This window comes from Sebastes umbrosus, chromosome 11 (assembly GCF_015220745.1).
Source record: "Sebastes umbrosus isolate fSebUmb1 chromosome 11, fSebUmb1.pri, whole genome shotgun sequence".
Taxonomy (NCBI): domain Eukaryota; kingdom Metazoa; phylum Chordata; class Actinopteri; order Perciformes; family Sebastidae; genus Sebastes; species Sebastes umbrosus.
This window is the reverse complement of record NC_051279.1, coordinates 24,304,999-24,322,022: the sequence shown is the minus strand read 5'-3', so window position 1 is coordinate 24,322,022 and position 17,024 is coordinate 24,304,999. Positions and strand designations below refer to the sequence as shown.

The following is a 17,024-nucleotide window of genomic DNA, read 5'->3' as shown; positions in this document are numbered from 1 at the left end:
GCTAAGGTGGATCTGAGGGATCGTTGAGGTTGGTAAGGGGAGAGGAGGTCAGAGAGATGGGGGGGGGCAAGTTAGTGGAGGGCTTTGTAGGTGAGGGTCAGGATTTTGTACGAGATCAGGTGGAAGACGGGGAGCCAGTGAAGGTCTTTCAGGACTGGGGTGATGTGATGCCATGATTTGGTATGGGTGAGGAGTCGGGCAGCTGCATTCTGGACCAGTTGGAGTTTATTGATGGAGGTGTTGCTGATGCCATAGAGGAGAGAGTTGCAATAATCAAGGCGGGAGGAGATAAAGGCGTGGATGAGGTTCTCTGCAGCAGGGGGTGTGAGGGAGGGACGGATCTTTGCAATATTGCGTAGGTGGAAGAAGGATATTTTGACCAGTTGGCAGATGTGGGGCTCGAGGGAGAGGGTGGGGTCAAATATCACGCCAAGGTTATATGCCTGGGGGGAGGGGGAAACAGAAGTGCCATCGATGTTGAGTGTGAGGTTGTTGGTTTTGGTGAGGGTGGATTTGGAGCCGATGAGGAGGAGTTCTGTTTTGTCACTGTTTAGTTTAAGAAAATTCTGTTGCATCCAGGTTTTAATGCAGAGAGGCAGGAGTTGATGTGGGAGAGGGGTGGGTTGTGGTGGGTGTTGGTGCTGAGGTAGATCTGAGTGTCATCGGCATAGCAGTGGAAGTCCAGGTTGAAGTGGCGGAGGATCTGACCGAGGGGGAATATGTAGATTATGAACAGGAGTGGACCGAGGACAGAGCCTTGGGGGACACCTTGTGTGACTGTGGATGTGGCAGAGGAGTTGTTGTGAAGGGAGATGAAATGAGATCTGTTGGTGAGGTAAGACCGGAGCCAGTTGAATGCAGTACTTTCGATACCGATGTCTTGAAGTCTGGTGAGAAGAATATTGTGACATACGGTATCGAAGGCTGCACTCAGGTCCAGGAGGATGAGGATGTTGAGGGCTCCGGTGGCAGCAGAGGTGAGGAGGTGATTGAGGACTTGGAGGAGTGCAGTTTCTGTGCTATGGAGGGGGCGAAAGCCAGATTGGAGGGGTTCAAACAAGTTGTTGGAATGCAGGTGGGATTGGAGCTGTGTGGAGACGAGGCGTTTGAGGGTTTTGGAGAGGAAGGGGAGGTTGGAGATAGGGCGGTAGTGATTGAGACAGGAGGGGTCCAGACCAGGTTTCTTGAGTGTGGGGGTGACAGCAGCAGTTTTGAAGGCTGAGGGAACAGTTCCGTGGGACAGTGAGGAGTTGAAGAGGTCGGTGAGGTAGGGGCATAGGACAGGGAGGCAGGACTTCATGAGGGGAGTGGGGAGGGGGTCGAGGGAGCAGGTGGTGGGTTTTGATGTGCTGATGAGTTTGGCAATGGTTGTTGAGTCAACAGGGTCGAATCGGGAGAGGCGGCGCTGGGGGGAAGGGCCAGGGGGTCCAGAGGGATGGAGAGAAAAGGGGTCGGTGTGGTTGCTGCTGGGTCAGACACGGGGAGTAGTGAGTTGTTGATGGTGGTGATTTTGTCGCTGAAGAACTGAAGGAATGAGTTGCAAAGATCGGGTGAGGGGTCAGAGAGTGTGTTGGCACGAGGCTTGAGGAGAGTGTTGACAGTGGAGAAGAGGGTTCGGGGGTTACGGGTCGGGTCATTGATGATGGTGGAGAAGTAGTCAGATTTGGCAGCAGTGATGGCGTCTTTGTAGGTGATGAGGTGAGATTTGTAGGCTTCGAGGTGAACAGTGAGTGATGATTTTCTCTAGGGGCGTTCAAGTTGGCGGCCGGTCTGTTTGAGTTTTCTGAGGTGGGGTGTGAACCAGGGGGAGGAGGTGTTGAATGAAACAGTTTTGGTTCTCAGGGGGGCCAGTGAGTTGAGGGAGGCAGACAGGGTGGCGTTGAGGTGGTTGGTGAGATCATCAGGTGAGGTGGGTGGTGGGTCCAGGTGGAGGGCAGTAGATAGCAGGTCGGAGAGATGGAGGGGATCGATGGACTTGGTGTTGTGGAATGAAATGACTCTGGGGAGTTGCAGACGGGGTGTTGGGGACGGGATTGTGAATTGGATGAGTTTGTGATCAGAAAGGGGAAAGGGGGATGGGTGGATGTTCAGAACCGGGACGTTGACAGAGCAGACGGAACTAGAATATGGCCTTTATTGTGTGTGGGGAAGGTGATGTGCTGGGTGAGGTTGAAGTTGTCCAGTAGAGTGGAGAAATCAGAGGCAAGTTTACAGGTGGGGGAGTCCATGTCTATGTTGAAGTCGCCCAGTAGCAGTAGGATTAGGGGAGGGATGATGCTATAGTGAGGAGTTCAGACAGATCGGAGAGGAAGGATGAATTTGGTTTAGGTGGGCGGTAAATGAGAATGACTGTGGTGGAGCAGGTTTTGAAGGCGAGGGATTCGAATGAGGTGACTGTAGGGAAAGTGAGTTTGGTGGTCCTGAGGTTCCGGTTGAATAATACTGCGAGGCCCCCTCCACGACGGGAGGGGCGGGGTTTACAGAGGTAGCCGAAGTTGGGGGGGGGATGCTTGGTTCAGGGAGAAGAAGTCACTGGGTTGTTGCCAGGTTTCAGTGAGCAGGAGGAAGTCCAGTGAATTGTCCAGGATGAGTTCATGGAGGATGAGTTCATGGAGGATGGGGGCTTTGTTGTTAAGTGATCGGGTGTTGAGGAGGGCAAAGTTGGATGAGTGGGAGGGTGGTGTGATGGGGGCACGCTGGAGAGGTTTGAGGTTGGCCAGGTTCACAGTGCGGCGGGGTGCAGTTGAGGGGGGGGGCGGCGGGGGTGAATGGTTTGGATGTTGTAAGTCTGGGTGGTGGGGGTAATGGAGGACCAGGACCCCAACGGTGTCCTGGCACGAAAGTGCAAGGAAACCTATTGTTTTTCTAAGGATTATTATTTTTCTGCTGGAATATCGCGTTTTTGTGACCTTTTCCATCCCAAAAACTCACCAAAAGTGGAATATGCGTCAGAAGTGGCGCGAAATTCAAAGTTCTGTAGTGATTCGGATCGGGTGTCGCCAGCGGGCGAGATAGCGCCCCCTAATGTAGGCTGTTTTTCAGGGAAAGTTTCTTCGATCTTCATGAAATTCAAGTATGTCATTGCATACGTCTTGAAGTTCGTGTTAAATATTTTTGAGATTTTTTCAGCCAACAGGAAGTCAGCGATCTTGGACTTCCTGCGTTTTTTTTTAAATTTACGAACACATCTTTGAAGACTTTAGGATGCACAAAAACTCATGAAACTTTACATGCACATCCAAACTAGTAATTACTTTGATTTAGTGGTGAAATTTTGCTTGGGCGTGGCATGTTGGCTCTCTAGCGCCCCCTTATGTCTTTTAGGTTTTGAACATACCTTGAGGTACTCGAAAACTCATGAAACTTGGCAAAATGATGGACACCTGTGAACTTTATGTAAATGTACAGTTATTGGGTTCAGCATGTTTAGCCGGCTCTATAGCACCCCCTAACGCGTGGAAGGCCATAGTTTGGTCAAAGTTGATCCTATATTCATGAAATTTGGTAGGTACATCCTGCTCATTATTTCAGACATATTCCTCATCGGGTTTCATTAGCTCCGCCCACCGGGAAGTCGGCCATATTGGAATATGTGCGTTTTTCATGTATTGTATGCATACTTTTACGAACTCCTCCTAGAGGGTTTATCGGATTCGCGTCAAATTTGGGTGGGATAACCCTCCCACTACTGCGATGCTAAATTGCGAAGGAATTTTTGATCGCTCGAACGGTGATGTCATACGTCATGTGCGAAGACGCCATTTTGTCACGTTTAAGGTATGGAACTTTGCGATACTCCTCTTAGAGCATTCAAGAGATCCATCTCAAAGTCGGGCAACCGAATCTCAACACCTTCAGGATGCTAAATTGTGAAGCTTTTGTGTTTTCGTGAAACGGCGTTCTTGTGGCGGCGCGTTGAATATTGATGTTTCGCCAAGACACAGGAGGCTGTTGTAACTTGACTTTAGGCCGTAGTTTGGTCAAAGTTGTTCCTATATTCATGAAATTTGGTATGCATATTCCACTCATTATTTCAAACATATTCCTCAATGGGTTTCATTAGCTCCGCCCACCCGGAAGTCGGCCATATTGAATTTTGTGTTTTTCATGTCATTTATGTATTTTATGCATACTTTTACGAACTCCTCCTAGAGAGTTCATCGGATTCGTGTGAAGTTTGGGTGGTATAACCCTCAAACTACTGTGATGATAAATTGCGAAGGAAATTTTGATCGCTCGAACGATGATATCGTACATGAATTTTGAAAGTTTGCCATGACACAGTGGTACGTCATGGCTTTCATGTAATTTATGTAATTTATGCATACTTTTACGAACTCCTCCTAGAGAGTTCATCGGATTCGCATGAAATTTGGGTAGTATAAACCTCAAACTACTGTGATAATATTTTGCAAAGGAATTTTTGATCGCTTGAACGTTGATGTCGTACGTGAATTTTGATTGGTCGCCATGACACAAGAGGCTGTTGTTACTTGACTTTACATAGTCTGATCTGCCCCAAACTTCACAAGCTGGATAATAGTCCAGGCCTGAAGACATATATGTGCCATTATGAGTGAAAGTCATAGCGCCCCCTACAGGAAACAGGAAGTCGTTGTAAATTGACTATACATTGTCCAATCTTCCCCAAATTTGACGTTTTATAAGAATCCAGCCCTGAATACATATACGTGCCATTATGAGTGATAGTCATAGCGCCACCTACTGGCAACAGGAAATGGTTGTATACTGCCAGCCACCCTCATAGAAGTGCTTTAAAGAACGCCCCACATGTTCTCAACAGTTCATTTCCAGCGCCACATGCTCCAAGCAGAAAATTCACTCTAACTGTTGCGTGCAGTTTCCGACTTTCACGGGAATGTACGACAGCAGGTATCCCGACGTGCGCATTCCCCAGACGTGCCCGCGGGGGCGAGGGCCCGTTCATCGCTGCTTGCAGCTTTAATTTATCTTGTTACCTGGTTACCTAGTTACATATAGTTACCTATAGTAACATAGTTAGTTACTGATAGTTACCTAGTTACCCATAGTTACAGAGTTGCCTGGATACCTAAAGTTACCTGTTTAGTTAACTTTAGTTACATGATTACCTAGTTGCCTAGTTACCTAGTTAGTTACCTATGGTTACCTAGTTACCTTGTTACCTATAGTTACTGTGTTACCTGGTTACATAATTAAAATATACAGTAAAGTATACTGTATTTCCTCACCTGTAGTACTTTACTCTAGTAGTACTAGAGTAGAGTACTACATGAAGTTTGACAATTGACTCTGAAAGCAGCCTTAAGTATCTGATAATTAAAATATACAGTAAAGTATATTTCCTCACCTAGTGTATTACTCTACACTAGTAGAGTACAGTATCAAAGTAGTACTTGCGTTCAGTACTGCAGTCAGAGTACCTGAGTGGAAGTAGAGCAGGTAGAGGAGGTTACACCCGAACTGTACTCTAGTAGTACAAGAGGGTACTGTACTGTAGTAGTAGGCCTACTAGAGAGTACTGTACTGTAGTAGTACTAGAGTAATGGTCGTACCTGAGTGGTAGTAGAGCAGGTAGAGGAGGTTACAGTACTGTAGTAGTACTAGTAGTACTAGAGTACCTGGTCGTACCTGAGTGGTAGTATAGCATGTAGAGGAGATTACAGTACTGTAGTACTAGTAGTACTACCCCTTTCACACTGAGGACTCAACCAGGGTTGAACCAGGGTTGGTTGTGTGTATGAAAGGGTTAACCCGCTGTAGTGGCTATCTTTAGTCTTCATACTTCTATCTTCGTCTTAACTTACTTTCTGTCATTAACCACACTTCAAGGACGACATCACAATGTTTTACGCGTTGAGTCGGCCCGGTAGCAACGCCAACGGCAACGGCAACGCCAACGGCAACGGTAAAACAACCGTGTTGCTCCGCCGGTAACTCATTTATTTACAACTGAACCTTTTCACAATAAAAGTTCACTTCCTGTCCCTAAGTCACGTGTGTACGGAAGCCTCACAGGACTAAACTCAAATTCACAGTGGTAAACATACAGGAAGGAATCACCATATATAGTCATAATATTCTCTCACATTTAACTGAAATATATTTCTCACTGAACTTCAGCAAATAATATTATCAAAACAATAAACATAAACTTGGCACTAGTAAATGGCGCTTACAGATGGTAAAAGGTAAATGGACTTGTATTTCTAGTGCATTTCTAGTGCTCTACCCTCTGAGCCACAGCCGCCCCTTGAGCCACAGCTGCCCCTAGGATGAAACAAAGGACCTTACCTAGTTAGTTAGCTTTAGTTAACTATAGTTAACTAAAGCTAACTTACTAACTAGGTAACTATAGATGACTAACTAGGTAACTAAAGCTAACTAGGTAACCAGGTAACAAGGTAACTATAGGTAACTAACTAGGTAGCAAGGTAACTATAGTGACCTATAGTTACCTTGTTTTAACAGCCTGCCTGATCTGAACCCAACTGGACTTCTGTGGTACTGTGATAGGCTCGTCATGGACCGTCCATGTTGTAGTGGAGTAAAAAGTACAATATTTGAAATTAACAGAAAATGGAAATACTCAAGTAAAGTAAAAGTACAGTACTTGAGTAAATGTACTTAGTTAGTTTTTATCCAATGAAATATGAGATTTTAAAGATACTTTGATTCTCATCTTATAAAATAGGATGCATGGTGATGGATTAAAGGAGTTGTGTTAATAACTTAATAATCACTTAATAATATGTAATAATGTGATCATTGTGCTGCTAAAGTGACCTGGCTTGAAGTTGCCTCATAAAAACTCATAAATGAATGACGTCATCCAGATGAAGAAATAGATAAATAGCCTTGGGACACTTGGCGTGGTGGCTGCGTGATACAGGCGTTGGGCATTCACACCAGCTGAGACGCTGTGTGGCTGCTCTAACCTGTTAACAGGGACGCCGAAATAAAAAACAACAGGTATATCCCTGTGTGGTTGTAATAGATGGTATCTGATGGTTTGTACTGGTGAGTTTTAAGTAAAGATTTAATCTGAAGGAACTACCTGGTTTAATAAAGGTTACATAAAAAAACAATAAAGTTTGACTTTATGGAGATAAGAGGTTTCCATCTGAAAGCAGCCTTAACAAGTATCTGATAATCAAAATATACAGTAAAGTATACTGTATTTCCTCACCTGCAGTACTTTACTCTAGTAGTACTAGAGTAGAGTACTACATGAAGTTTGACTTGACTCTGACAGCAGCCTTAACAAGTATCAGATAATTAAAATATACAGTAAAGTATATTTCCTCACCTACACTGCATCTAGTGTAGTACTCTACTCTAGTAGAGTACAGTATCAAAGTAGTACTTGCGTTCAGTACTGCAGTCAGAGTACCTGAGTGGATGTAGAGCAGGTTGAGGAGGTTACAGCCGTCGACCACCAGCTTGCTCCCGCTGAACTTGATGTCCTCGTAGATATTTGGGTGGTTCTCCAGCAGAGAGGTCAGGCTTTGGACTCCCATCCTCAGTCACATTGTGCCAAGGAGCCGCTCCCAGACGCTCTTATAGTCCGCTGCTCCGTCTCAGCTTCCTTAAGTTTCATTTTCCAAACATCATCACACCGTGTGTTTGTCAGCAGCTAGGTCTCCACCAGACTGCTACAGGATTTTACACATTTATACAAGTATATGAATATGGATATAAAGGTGATATTACCTGCTGACATTTTTGAGCTCAGAGAAGAAGAAAACACACGGAGACAACATGGCTTTATTAGGAGACTTTCTGTCCTTTTTGACCTTCTTTTATTATCAATATCGATCTTTTTTTTTGTAATTCACTTTTTATTGATTTTCCAAAAATGTGACATCACACAGAACAAAGACATCAGAAACAACAAAAGAAAACAGTAATAACAATAAAAGTACTAATACACACTGTGTACAAAATACTACTTCATTCTAAAACCTTACTGAAGTAAAAGTATGTCAGTATATCATCTAAATGTAGTTAAAGTAGTCTACTATAGGAGAAGAAGTAGAAAAGAGCTGAACATCTAAATAGTCCATTAAAGTACCTCAATATGTAATTCAGTACAGTGCTTGAGTTAATGTACTAAGTACTAAGCATATCAGTAACTGCATCTGTTTTGACCTACCCCAGAAGGGAACCCTGAAACTGTTATACCGCTGACAGTAAAGACACAGTAAAGACACAGTAAAGTCCAGTTGGACTGTAACTCCTGTTACAGCTGAAAACAGAAACTGAACTGATAAAGTTGGTTTACCATTTCACACACACACACACACACACACACACACACTCATTATGCCCATCAGGCCGACTCATACAGGTCCATCATCACTGTGTCTGTACATGAAATAAACACTAATGTTTGAATAAATGTAATGTGGAGCAACTTTCCTATCAGACATCATTATACTTAAATGTGTTGATTAAAAATGTCCCATTTTTTACTTAAAAAAAATATGAATTTAAAGGGACTGTTTGTAACTTCTTACACGTATAAATCACCCGGGTCGGTGTCCCATGCGTGCCCGCATATACGCACTCGCGTGTGGCTACGCTGTTCAGACAAGATTCCCACACAAACTATACGGAAGCACCAAAACCGCAAAGTTATATCTAGTGAAGCCCGTCTGTTAAACAGTGTTGGCCGCGGTCGTAGTACGTGAGGGAGACCGTATGCTTTGGTCTCCAGGACCAGAGTCTCTGCTGTACTCTGCTCCTCTGCTCTTCTGCCTGCCTGCTTGCCTTCACTCAGCTCGCTCCACCTCACGTGCATGCGCTACACACTACACACTGCAGAATAGTTAGTTTAGCTCTGAGAATATCTAGTGAATGTACAGTGGACGTTTGTGCAGAAATAAATGCTGCAGCTCCACCAGACCAACAGAGGTTTTCCGTGTCTTGTGAAGTGACGGGGCTCTGCAGCGAGAAACGTTATCGCCTCCCTCCTGCGCCCGCAGGGAGACACCGGGTGCCGGTGTCACGGTTCACGTTTCTCTCTGCGGAGCCCCATCACTTCACAAGACACGGAAAACCACTGTTGGTGCGCGCTGTGTCAGTAAAGGCAAACAGGCAGCGGAGGAGAGGCTCCGGTTGCCGGTGTCTCCCTGAGGGCGCAGGAGGGTGAGGCAGGAAAAGCCAACACTAGGATCAGATCTAAATCATGTTCATGGAGAGACCTTCGTCTGGTCAGCTAACATTACTGCCAAGCAGGTGAAATATAGAGTGATATTGTGGTTTTAGCTGACGTGTGTCGCCTCACTGTTTTGAGCGATGCTCCTTCATGTCTATTCAGAGCGAGCAAGCGCGAGCCCGACGCTGACTTTAGTTGACTTAACGGCCACAGGTGTTGCTGTTAACAAGCAATTTTGAAAGTTACAAATAGTCCCTTTAAGGCAGTGTTATGTTTAGGAGTAGACTGGAAAATGATTTGTCAATTTAATATTAATTTAATTTTGATTTTGGAGGCAATAATGCTTTTTCCAACATGGGAATTGAAATCTGGATTTGTTTTTTAATTACTTTAGTTTAGTCACATATATATATTTCCATTCAGCATTTGGTTTGATTCATAATGTATGTTTGATTTTAACATCGTCATTTCATATACCGTACAAACGAGTGATTTATCCAGTTAATATCAGCAATAATAATAATAATTAAAGCTGCAAGCAGCGTTGAACGGGCCCTCGCCCCTTTGCGCACGTCGGGGGTACCCGCTGCCGTGCATTTACATGAAAGTCGGACACTGCACGCAACAGTTAGAGGGTATTTTCTGCGTGGAGCACGTTGCACTGTAAGTGACCTGTTGAGAACCTGTGGGGCATCCATTCTATGAGGGTGGGTGGCAGTATACAACCATTTCTTGTTGCTAGTAGGTGGCGCTATCACCATAACTCAATAATGGAACGTATATGTCTTCAGGCCGGGATTCTTATCCAGCTTGTGAAGTTTGGGGCAGATTGGAATATGTAGAGTCAAGTTACAACAGCCTCCTGTGTCATGTCCTATGCCTCGAGGTTAGGTTAGGTCGTCTGGCAGCAAGTCTCACAAGAGTTTTTGCAGATCGCAGATCAAATTTCGCAATTTACAGGCTCCCTTCTAGTCGCTAGTCTGGAAGCGACTAGAAGGGCTAAAGTCGAGTAGAGTGAACTTGCTATAACAAAACTACCAATCACTGGGCATTTTCATAATGTAGTAATCACATTTAGTACCAACTCGAAGGGACTGGAAGATCTTTACTCATTTGTTGTTTTTTGTTGTACATCTGAACACTTTGTTCAAACTCTGTATAAGCTGAACCTGTTTGTCCTCTGAACACCCACACAGGTGTTTTCAGTTATTCTGGCTGATTAGACCTCTGCTCAGGTTGAAGGTGGAATTCATGAGATCACAAATCTCCATCTACCAGGTGCAATGAAAGCTGACAGGAGACTCAGGAAGATGTCAATACATTACAGTGAGCAGAGATCTAATCAGCCAAATAAACTGAAAACACCTGTGTGGGTGTTCATAGCTTTTAACGCAGGGTGCAGAACCCTCGGAACCTCCTCCACTATCACCTCTCTGTTGTCAGTGTCATTCCTACACCCACACTGAGGTGTAGGAATTTGTGGTGTAGAGACTACAGGTAAAAGAAATGCACTGCACTTTTTTTATTAGCTTCTGGTGCCTGTAATTTCAGATTTTGTACTGTCATCACCTATAATCATGACTAAAAGCATATCAGTATGTCATTTGGTACCCCGTTACATTCATGAAGTCAAAACTGCAGCTACTGGTGACAAAGTTAAGAGCGAAAAACAACAACGTTACTGGGTGAGCGATCTAATCGACGTGAAAGTCAGAGTTTGGCTGTGTCCCATTGTCACACATGGGAAAAGATGCTGTAAAGACAAACTTATTATCTGTGTTATTTATTGGTTTTGATGTGAATTATTCACACTCTAGGGTGTTGACTTCATTAAGTCAGAAAGATTAGTGACATGGTTTGATTTGATTAAAACCTGATTCTATTGAGCAGGTTCCTCAGGCACGGCTCAACAATAAGGATTGCTCACATGCCCGGGGCAAGTATAATGCCACATTGGGCTCGTAAATCTAACAACTTCCTGTTTCCTTTAGGTGGCGCTATGACTATCACTCATAATTGAACGTATACGTCTTGATGCTGGGACTCTTATAAACATGTCAAGTTTTGTACAGATTGGACAATGTATAGTCAATTTATAACAAGTTCCTGTTTCTTGTAGGTGGCGCTAGGACTATCACTCATAATGGCACATATATGTCTTCAGGCCTGGACTCTTATCCAGCTTGTGAAATTTGGGGCAGATCGGACTATGTAAAATCAAGTTAAAACAGCTTCCTGTGTCATGGCGAAACATCAAAATTCGCCGCGCCGCCCCAAGAACGCCGTTTCACAAAAACACAAAAGCTTCGCAATTTAGTATCATGAAGGTGTTGAGATTCCGCTGAATCGCTGGATCGCTTGAATCCTCTAGGAGGAGTATCGCAAAGTTCCATACCTAAAAAGTGACAAAATGGCTTCTTCGCACATGACGTATGACATCACTGTTCAAGCGATCAAAAATTCCTTTGCAATTTAGCATCACAGTAGTGGCAGGATTATACCACCCAAATTTGACGCGGATCCGATAAACTCTCTAGGAGGAGTTCGTAAAAGTATGCATAAAATACATGAAAAACGCACATATTCCAATATGGCCGACTTCCCGGTGGGCGGAGCTAATGAAACCCGATGAGGAATATGTCTGAAATAATGAGCAGGATGTACCTACCAAATTTTATGAATATAGGCTCAACTTTGACCAAACTACGGCCTTCCACGCATTAGGGGGCGCTATAGAGCCCACTAAACACGCTAAACTCAAAAACTGTACGTTCACGTAAAGTTCACAGGTGTCCATCTTTTTGACAACTTTCATGAGTTTTCGAGTATCCCAAGGGCGTCAAAGGCATGTTCAAAGGATAAAAGACATAAGGGGGCACTAGAGAGCCAACGTGCCACGCCCAAGCAAAATTTCACTACTAAAATAAAGTAATTACTAGTTTGGATGTGCGTGTAAAGTTTCATAATTTTTTGTGCATCCTAAAGTCCTCAAACATGTGTTCGTAAATTTAAAAAAAACGCAGGAAGTCCAAGATCGCTGACTTCCTGTTTGCCAAAAAAATCTCAAAAATATTTAATCCGGGTATGTGGATGTGAGCAATGACATACTTGAATTTCGTGACGATTGAAGAAACTTTCTCTGAAAAACCGCCTACATTAGGGGGCGCTATCTCGTCCGCTGGTGACACCCGAGCCCAATCACTCCAGAACATTGAATTTCCCACCAGTTTCTGACGCACATTCCACTTTTGGTGAGTTTTTGGGGATGGCTAAGGTCCCAAAAAGGCAATCTTCGCACGGAAAAAATAATAATCCTTAGAAAAACAATAGGTTTCCTTGCACTTTCGTGCCAGGACACCGTTGGGGTCCTGGCACTTTCGTGCTCGGGCCCTAATTAAAGCTGCGAGCAGCGATTAACGGGCCCTCGCCCGTGCGGGCACGTCTGGGGAACGCGCACGTCGGGGCACGTACATGTCTTCAGGCTAAGACTCTTATAAAACATGTCAAATTTGGGGAAGATTGGACAATGTATAGTCAATTTACAACAACTTCCTGTTTCCTGTAGGGGGCGCTATGACTATCACGCATAATACCACATATATGTCTTCAGGCCTGGACTATTATCCAGCTTGTGAAGTTTGGAGCAGATTGGACTATGTAAAGTCAATTTACAACAGCTTCCTGTGTCATGGCGAATCATTTAAATTCTCCGCCACGCCACGTCAACACCGTTTCATGAAAACTCACGATTTGAGCAACTTTTCATCACACAGGTCTTAAGATACTACTGACCAAATTTGAAGTTGATCGGGTTAAATCTCTAGGAGGAGTTCATAAAAGTATGCATAAAATACATAAATTACATGAAAAGCACAAAATCCAATATGGCCGACTTCCGGTTGGGCGGAGCTAATGAAACTCAATTAGGAATATGTTTCAAATAATGAGTGGGATATGCATACCAAATTTCATGAATATCGGATTAATTTTGTCCAAATCACAGCCTTCCACGCGGTGGGGGGCGCTATAGAGCCGGCTAAACACGCTAAGCCTAATCGCTGTACATTCACGTAAAGTTTACGGGTGTCCATCGTTTTGCCAAGTTTCATGAGTTTTCGAGTACCTCAAGGTATGTTCAAAATCTAAAAGACATAAGGGGGCACTAGAGAGCCAACATGCCACGCCCTTGCAAAATTTCACCCCTAAATCGAAGAAATTACGAGTTTGGATGTGCGTGTTAAGTTTCATGAATTTTTGTGCATCCTAAAGTCCTCAAACATGTGTTTGTAAATTTCGAAAAAACGCAGGAAGTCCAAGATCGCTGACTTCCTGTTTGCCGAAAAAATCTCAAAAATATTTAATCCAGGTATGAGGATGTGAGCAATGACATACTTGAATTTCGTGACGATCGAAGAAACTTTCTCTGAAAAACTGCCTACATTAGGGGGCGCTATCTCGCCCCCTGGACACACCCGAGCCGGGTCACTCCAGAACATTGAATTTCCCACCAGTTCTGACGCATATTCCACTTTTGGCGAGTTTTTGGGGATGGCTAAGGTCCCAAAAAGGCAATCTCCGCGCGGAAAAATAATAATCCTTAGAAAAACAATAGGTTTCCTTGCACTTCGTGCCAGGACACCGTTGGGGTCCTGGCACTTTCGTGCTGGGGCCCTAATAATAATCCTTAGAAGAACAATAGGTCCTCCGCCGACGTTGTCGGTGCTCGGGCCCTAATAATAATTCTTAGAAAAACAATAGGTTTCCTTGCACTTTCATGCCAGGACGCCGTTGGGTCCTGGCACTTTCGTGCTCGGGCCCTAATTATCAAAATAATTATTAATTATATTGAATAATATGATTTAATTTATATGAAATCATCCTCTGGGCACCACTCTTTGAAACAAAGAGAAAATGATAGCACATTAATGTAGTCTCATAGATAAGTCTCATTAAATATACTGAACGATCAATTTGGAACTTTGATTAATAATTAAATTAATAGCTATAACAAAAATAGATAGTAAAGATTGAAGGATATTAGAGTTCTTGACATAGCAGCGGTTGGCATTATTCACTCTTGTACAATATTAAACAGAACGTGAATGTTTATAGCGCGTCATTCAGCAGACGTATCGGCAGTATGTAGCCGCGCAATGCTAATGTGCTGTGTTTCTGTGTTTCTAGGTGAGCTAAAGTAGTTAAAAGATGTATAAAAGTAGCGACACAGATGTATAAAGAATGTGTATGGATAAGGGACCAGCGGTAATGCAAACATGAGATTTATATCGGAGTTTTGCAAGTTGTTACAAGGATGTTGTAGGGGTTCTACTTAGTAGGTTTTGGTTATTAGCAAATTAATTAATAAATAATAATAGAATTATTAATATTAATAAAGATTATCAATAAACATCAATAATAAACGGGGCACCACCCTGGAATCAGGGACCAATGACCAAAACGTTAATATAGTCTCATTATATATGCTAAACTATCAATTTGGAACGTTGATTAATAATTAAATTAATAACTATAACCAGAATAGATAGTAAAGGTTGAAGGATATCGGAGTTCTTGACATAGCAGAGGTTGGCATTATTCACTCTTGTGCAACATTAAAGAGACCAGCATGTATATTCCACAAACATTTATTTACAAGATAATAAAGGTTCAAAACACAATATTAATCTAACTAAATAACTAAACTAAACAAACCAAACACAGTGTGTGTGTGTGTGTGAGAGAGAGAGAGAGAGAGGGGGGGGGAAACAAGATGGCGTCTTGTTTCAAAATGTCTGAATGGCCTACAAACAAAATGGCGAGCACTGTAAAACTACAAAGATGGCGGAATCAAAGATGGCCGCCAGCATGTCATCACGTGACCTCTTTGTTCTTCTGAGAAGAAGGACAGAGAGGGGGGGGGGTGATGTGGGGTTAAGATTATCTGAAGCTGTATGTTTATGTTTAACTAATTCACAGTTTCTGTATGTGATCTTAATGTGTGTTAGATATGCGGTGGGTTAGAAAAGATGGTTAGTTGCATGCAAGACCTTGTCTATGTGAAGCATAAACTAAACACATCAGATCACCTACCCAGATATCAAATACAGATAAATCAACACAGTCAAACTCAATGAATAACATTAAACATATTAATACAGGTACATTCTAGAAATCAAAGTTTAACTGTCTTGCTCAGCCATGTGCGATTGCTAATGCTAAGGCCCAGTACGTTACCCCATGGAAGAACAGGGTTTGTAATTCCATGTGTTGAAGTTGTGGTTCCAAGTCAAAGAGGTCGTCTTTGCTGTTAGTTTGGTTAGCTTGGTGCTAACTGTGAGAAGGCGGGCGCTCGCGTCTTCCACCTTTGGTTCCTTTTGTTGCTATGGCTGTTTCCTAACAGAACATAGAATCAGAGAGCAGAGCTGCTTCCGGTCTGGAGAGCAGGAAGAGAGCTGTGGCTCACCTCCAGCAGCTGGTCAGCTTAGGTGAGGAGGTGAAGACGAAAGAGGAGGAACAAAGAAATTCCTCTGGTTTTGTTCTGTGTGATTTTCACACCTAGGTGCGAATGTTAGAGTGGCCAATGGAGATTGAGCTGAGCTTGGTCCACTGACCAATGGTAAGGATCCTGAGACAGTTCACTGTGTCTGCCACCCGAAATGGCAGGTCCCTACAATGTTGTGTGAAATAGTGCTAGCCGTTTGCTAATGAGGACATTCGTAGTGTAACCAACAGGGGCCTGCTAGGATATAAGTTGTGAGTGTGCAGAATGTTGTCAGGGTTAATGTGTTTTGAAGATTATACAGGAAGCAGACATTTTATGTTTATTGCATGTTCATAGCGAACGTGAATGTTTATAGCGCGTCATTCAGCAGACGTATCGGCAGTATGTAGCCGCGCAATGCCATTGTGCTGTGTTTCTGTGTTTCCAGAAAAAGAGTGAAATATATATTTTTTAAACTTATGCACGCCTGGAAGTCACTTTGTGTCAAAGTGTGCAACAAATATTGGAGGCACCGCTGGGATGATCAACGGCGTGCTCAGTGTGACAACGTGGACGGGGATTGCCTTTCACTGACGTCGACGGGAGAGCGCGTCATCGGGGGCGCAGCTACATCAAACACAATGGATCTGGAGGAGCTGGCTGAGACCGTGTCTCAGAGACTATGGCTTTTGCAGCTGGATCAGCTCAAAGAGGTGTGTGATGCAGCTGAAATCCCAAGAGGAAATGTCACAACAAGGCGAGCATTGATCAGACAAATTACAGAATCCATGGACGATGTGATTAATGATGAAGAGGAGGACGTTGCAAGGCATCATCTAAAAAAACTGCTGAAAATAGTTGAGCAAATCATAGAAAAGACTGGAAATGCTCATAGTGAAGAAAACACAGAGAGCATAGCACAAGATAGCCAGAAAACGGCTGAAGAAATTAGTTTAGAGGAGAAATACAGCTCCAGCTAAATAGTCAAGCGCTGCAGGATGAAGTTAGGAGACTGAGTGAAAGAGTGAACAGTGCATCTCCAAGCCAAGTTTCAGCTCCACAGAGTGTGTTGCCTCCAGCTGTGAACAGGCTTCCAGAAGTGACAATAAGGAGAGAATTCAAGATCTGTGGTCAGATAGGGGAAAAGGGACAGAAGGACAGACTGTCATACACAAACCTGATGCATCAGATGGACAAAGGCCTGAGTAAAGGACACAGTGAGGCTGAAGTCATGGAGGCTGTGGTCAAGTCAATCAGTCCAGGTTTGAGTCTTCGTGATATGCTTGAGATAAAAAGTGACCTTACCCTCCCCCAGCTAAAGGTCATATTAAAGGGACACTTCAAAGAAGACAATTCTACACATCTATATCACAGACTAGGAAA

General features: G+C 43.6%; 1 protein-coding gene and 1 long non-coding RNA gene across 2 annotated transcripts in view; both read right to left on the bottom strand.

Moving 5' to 3' along the window:
• The window catches only part of LOC119496557 (protein asteroid homolog 1-like), a 32,101-nt gene that overhangs the window by 4,599 nt on the left and 10,478 nt on the right, over positions 1–17,024 (bottom strand). Inside the window, exon 2 of the mRNA XM_037783950.1 lies at positions 6,216–6,268. Within this exon, the coding sequence (XP_037639878.1) occupies positions 6,216–6,218 (3 nt within the window). The 5' untranslated portion in view covers positions 6,219–6,268. The remainder of the gene's footprint in view (positions 1–6,215; positions 6,269–17,024) is intronic.
• Positions 3,604–3,967, bottom strand: LOC119496567. The gene is made up of 2 exons (XR_005208745.1): positions 3,840–3,967; positions 3,604–3,635 (listed from the first exon to the last, which is right to left on the bottom strand). It is a non-coding gene; the product is annotated as an uncharacterized LOC119496567 (long non-coding RNA).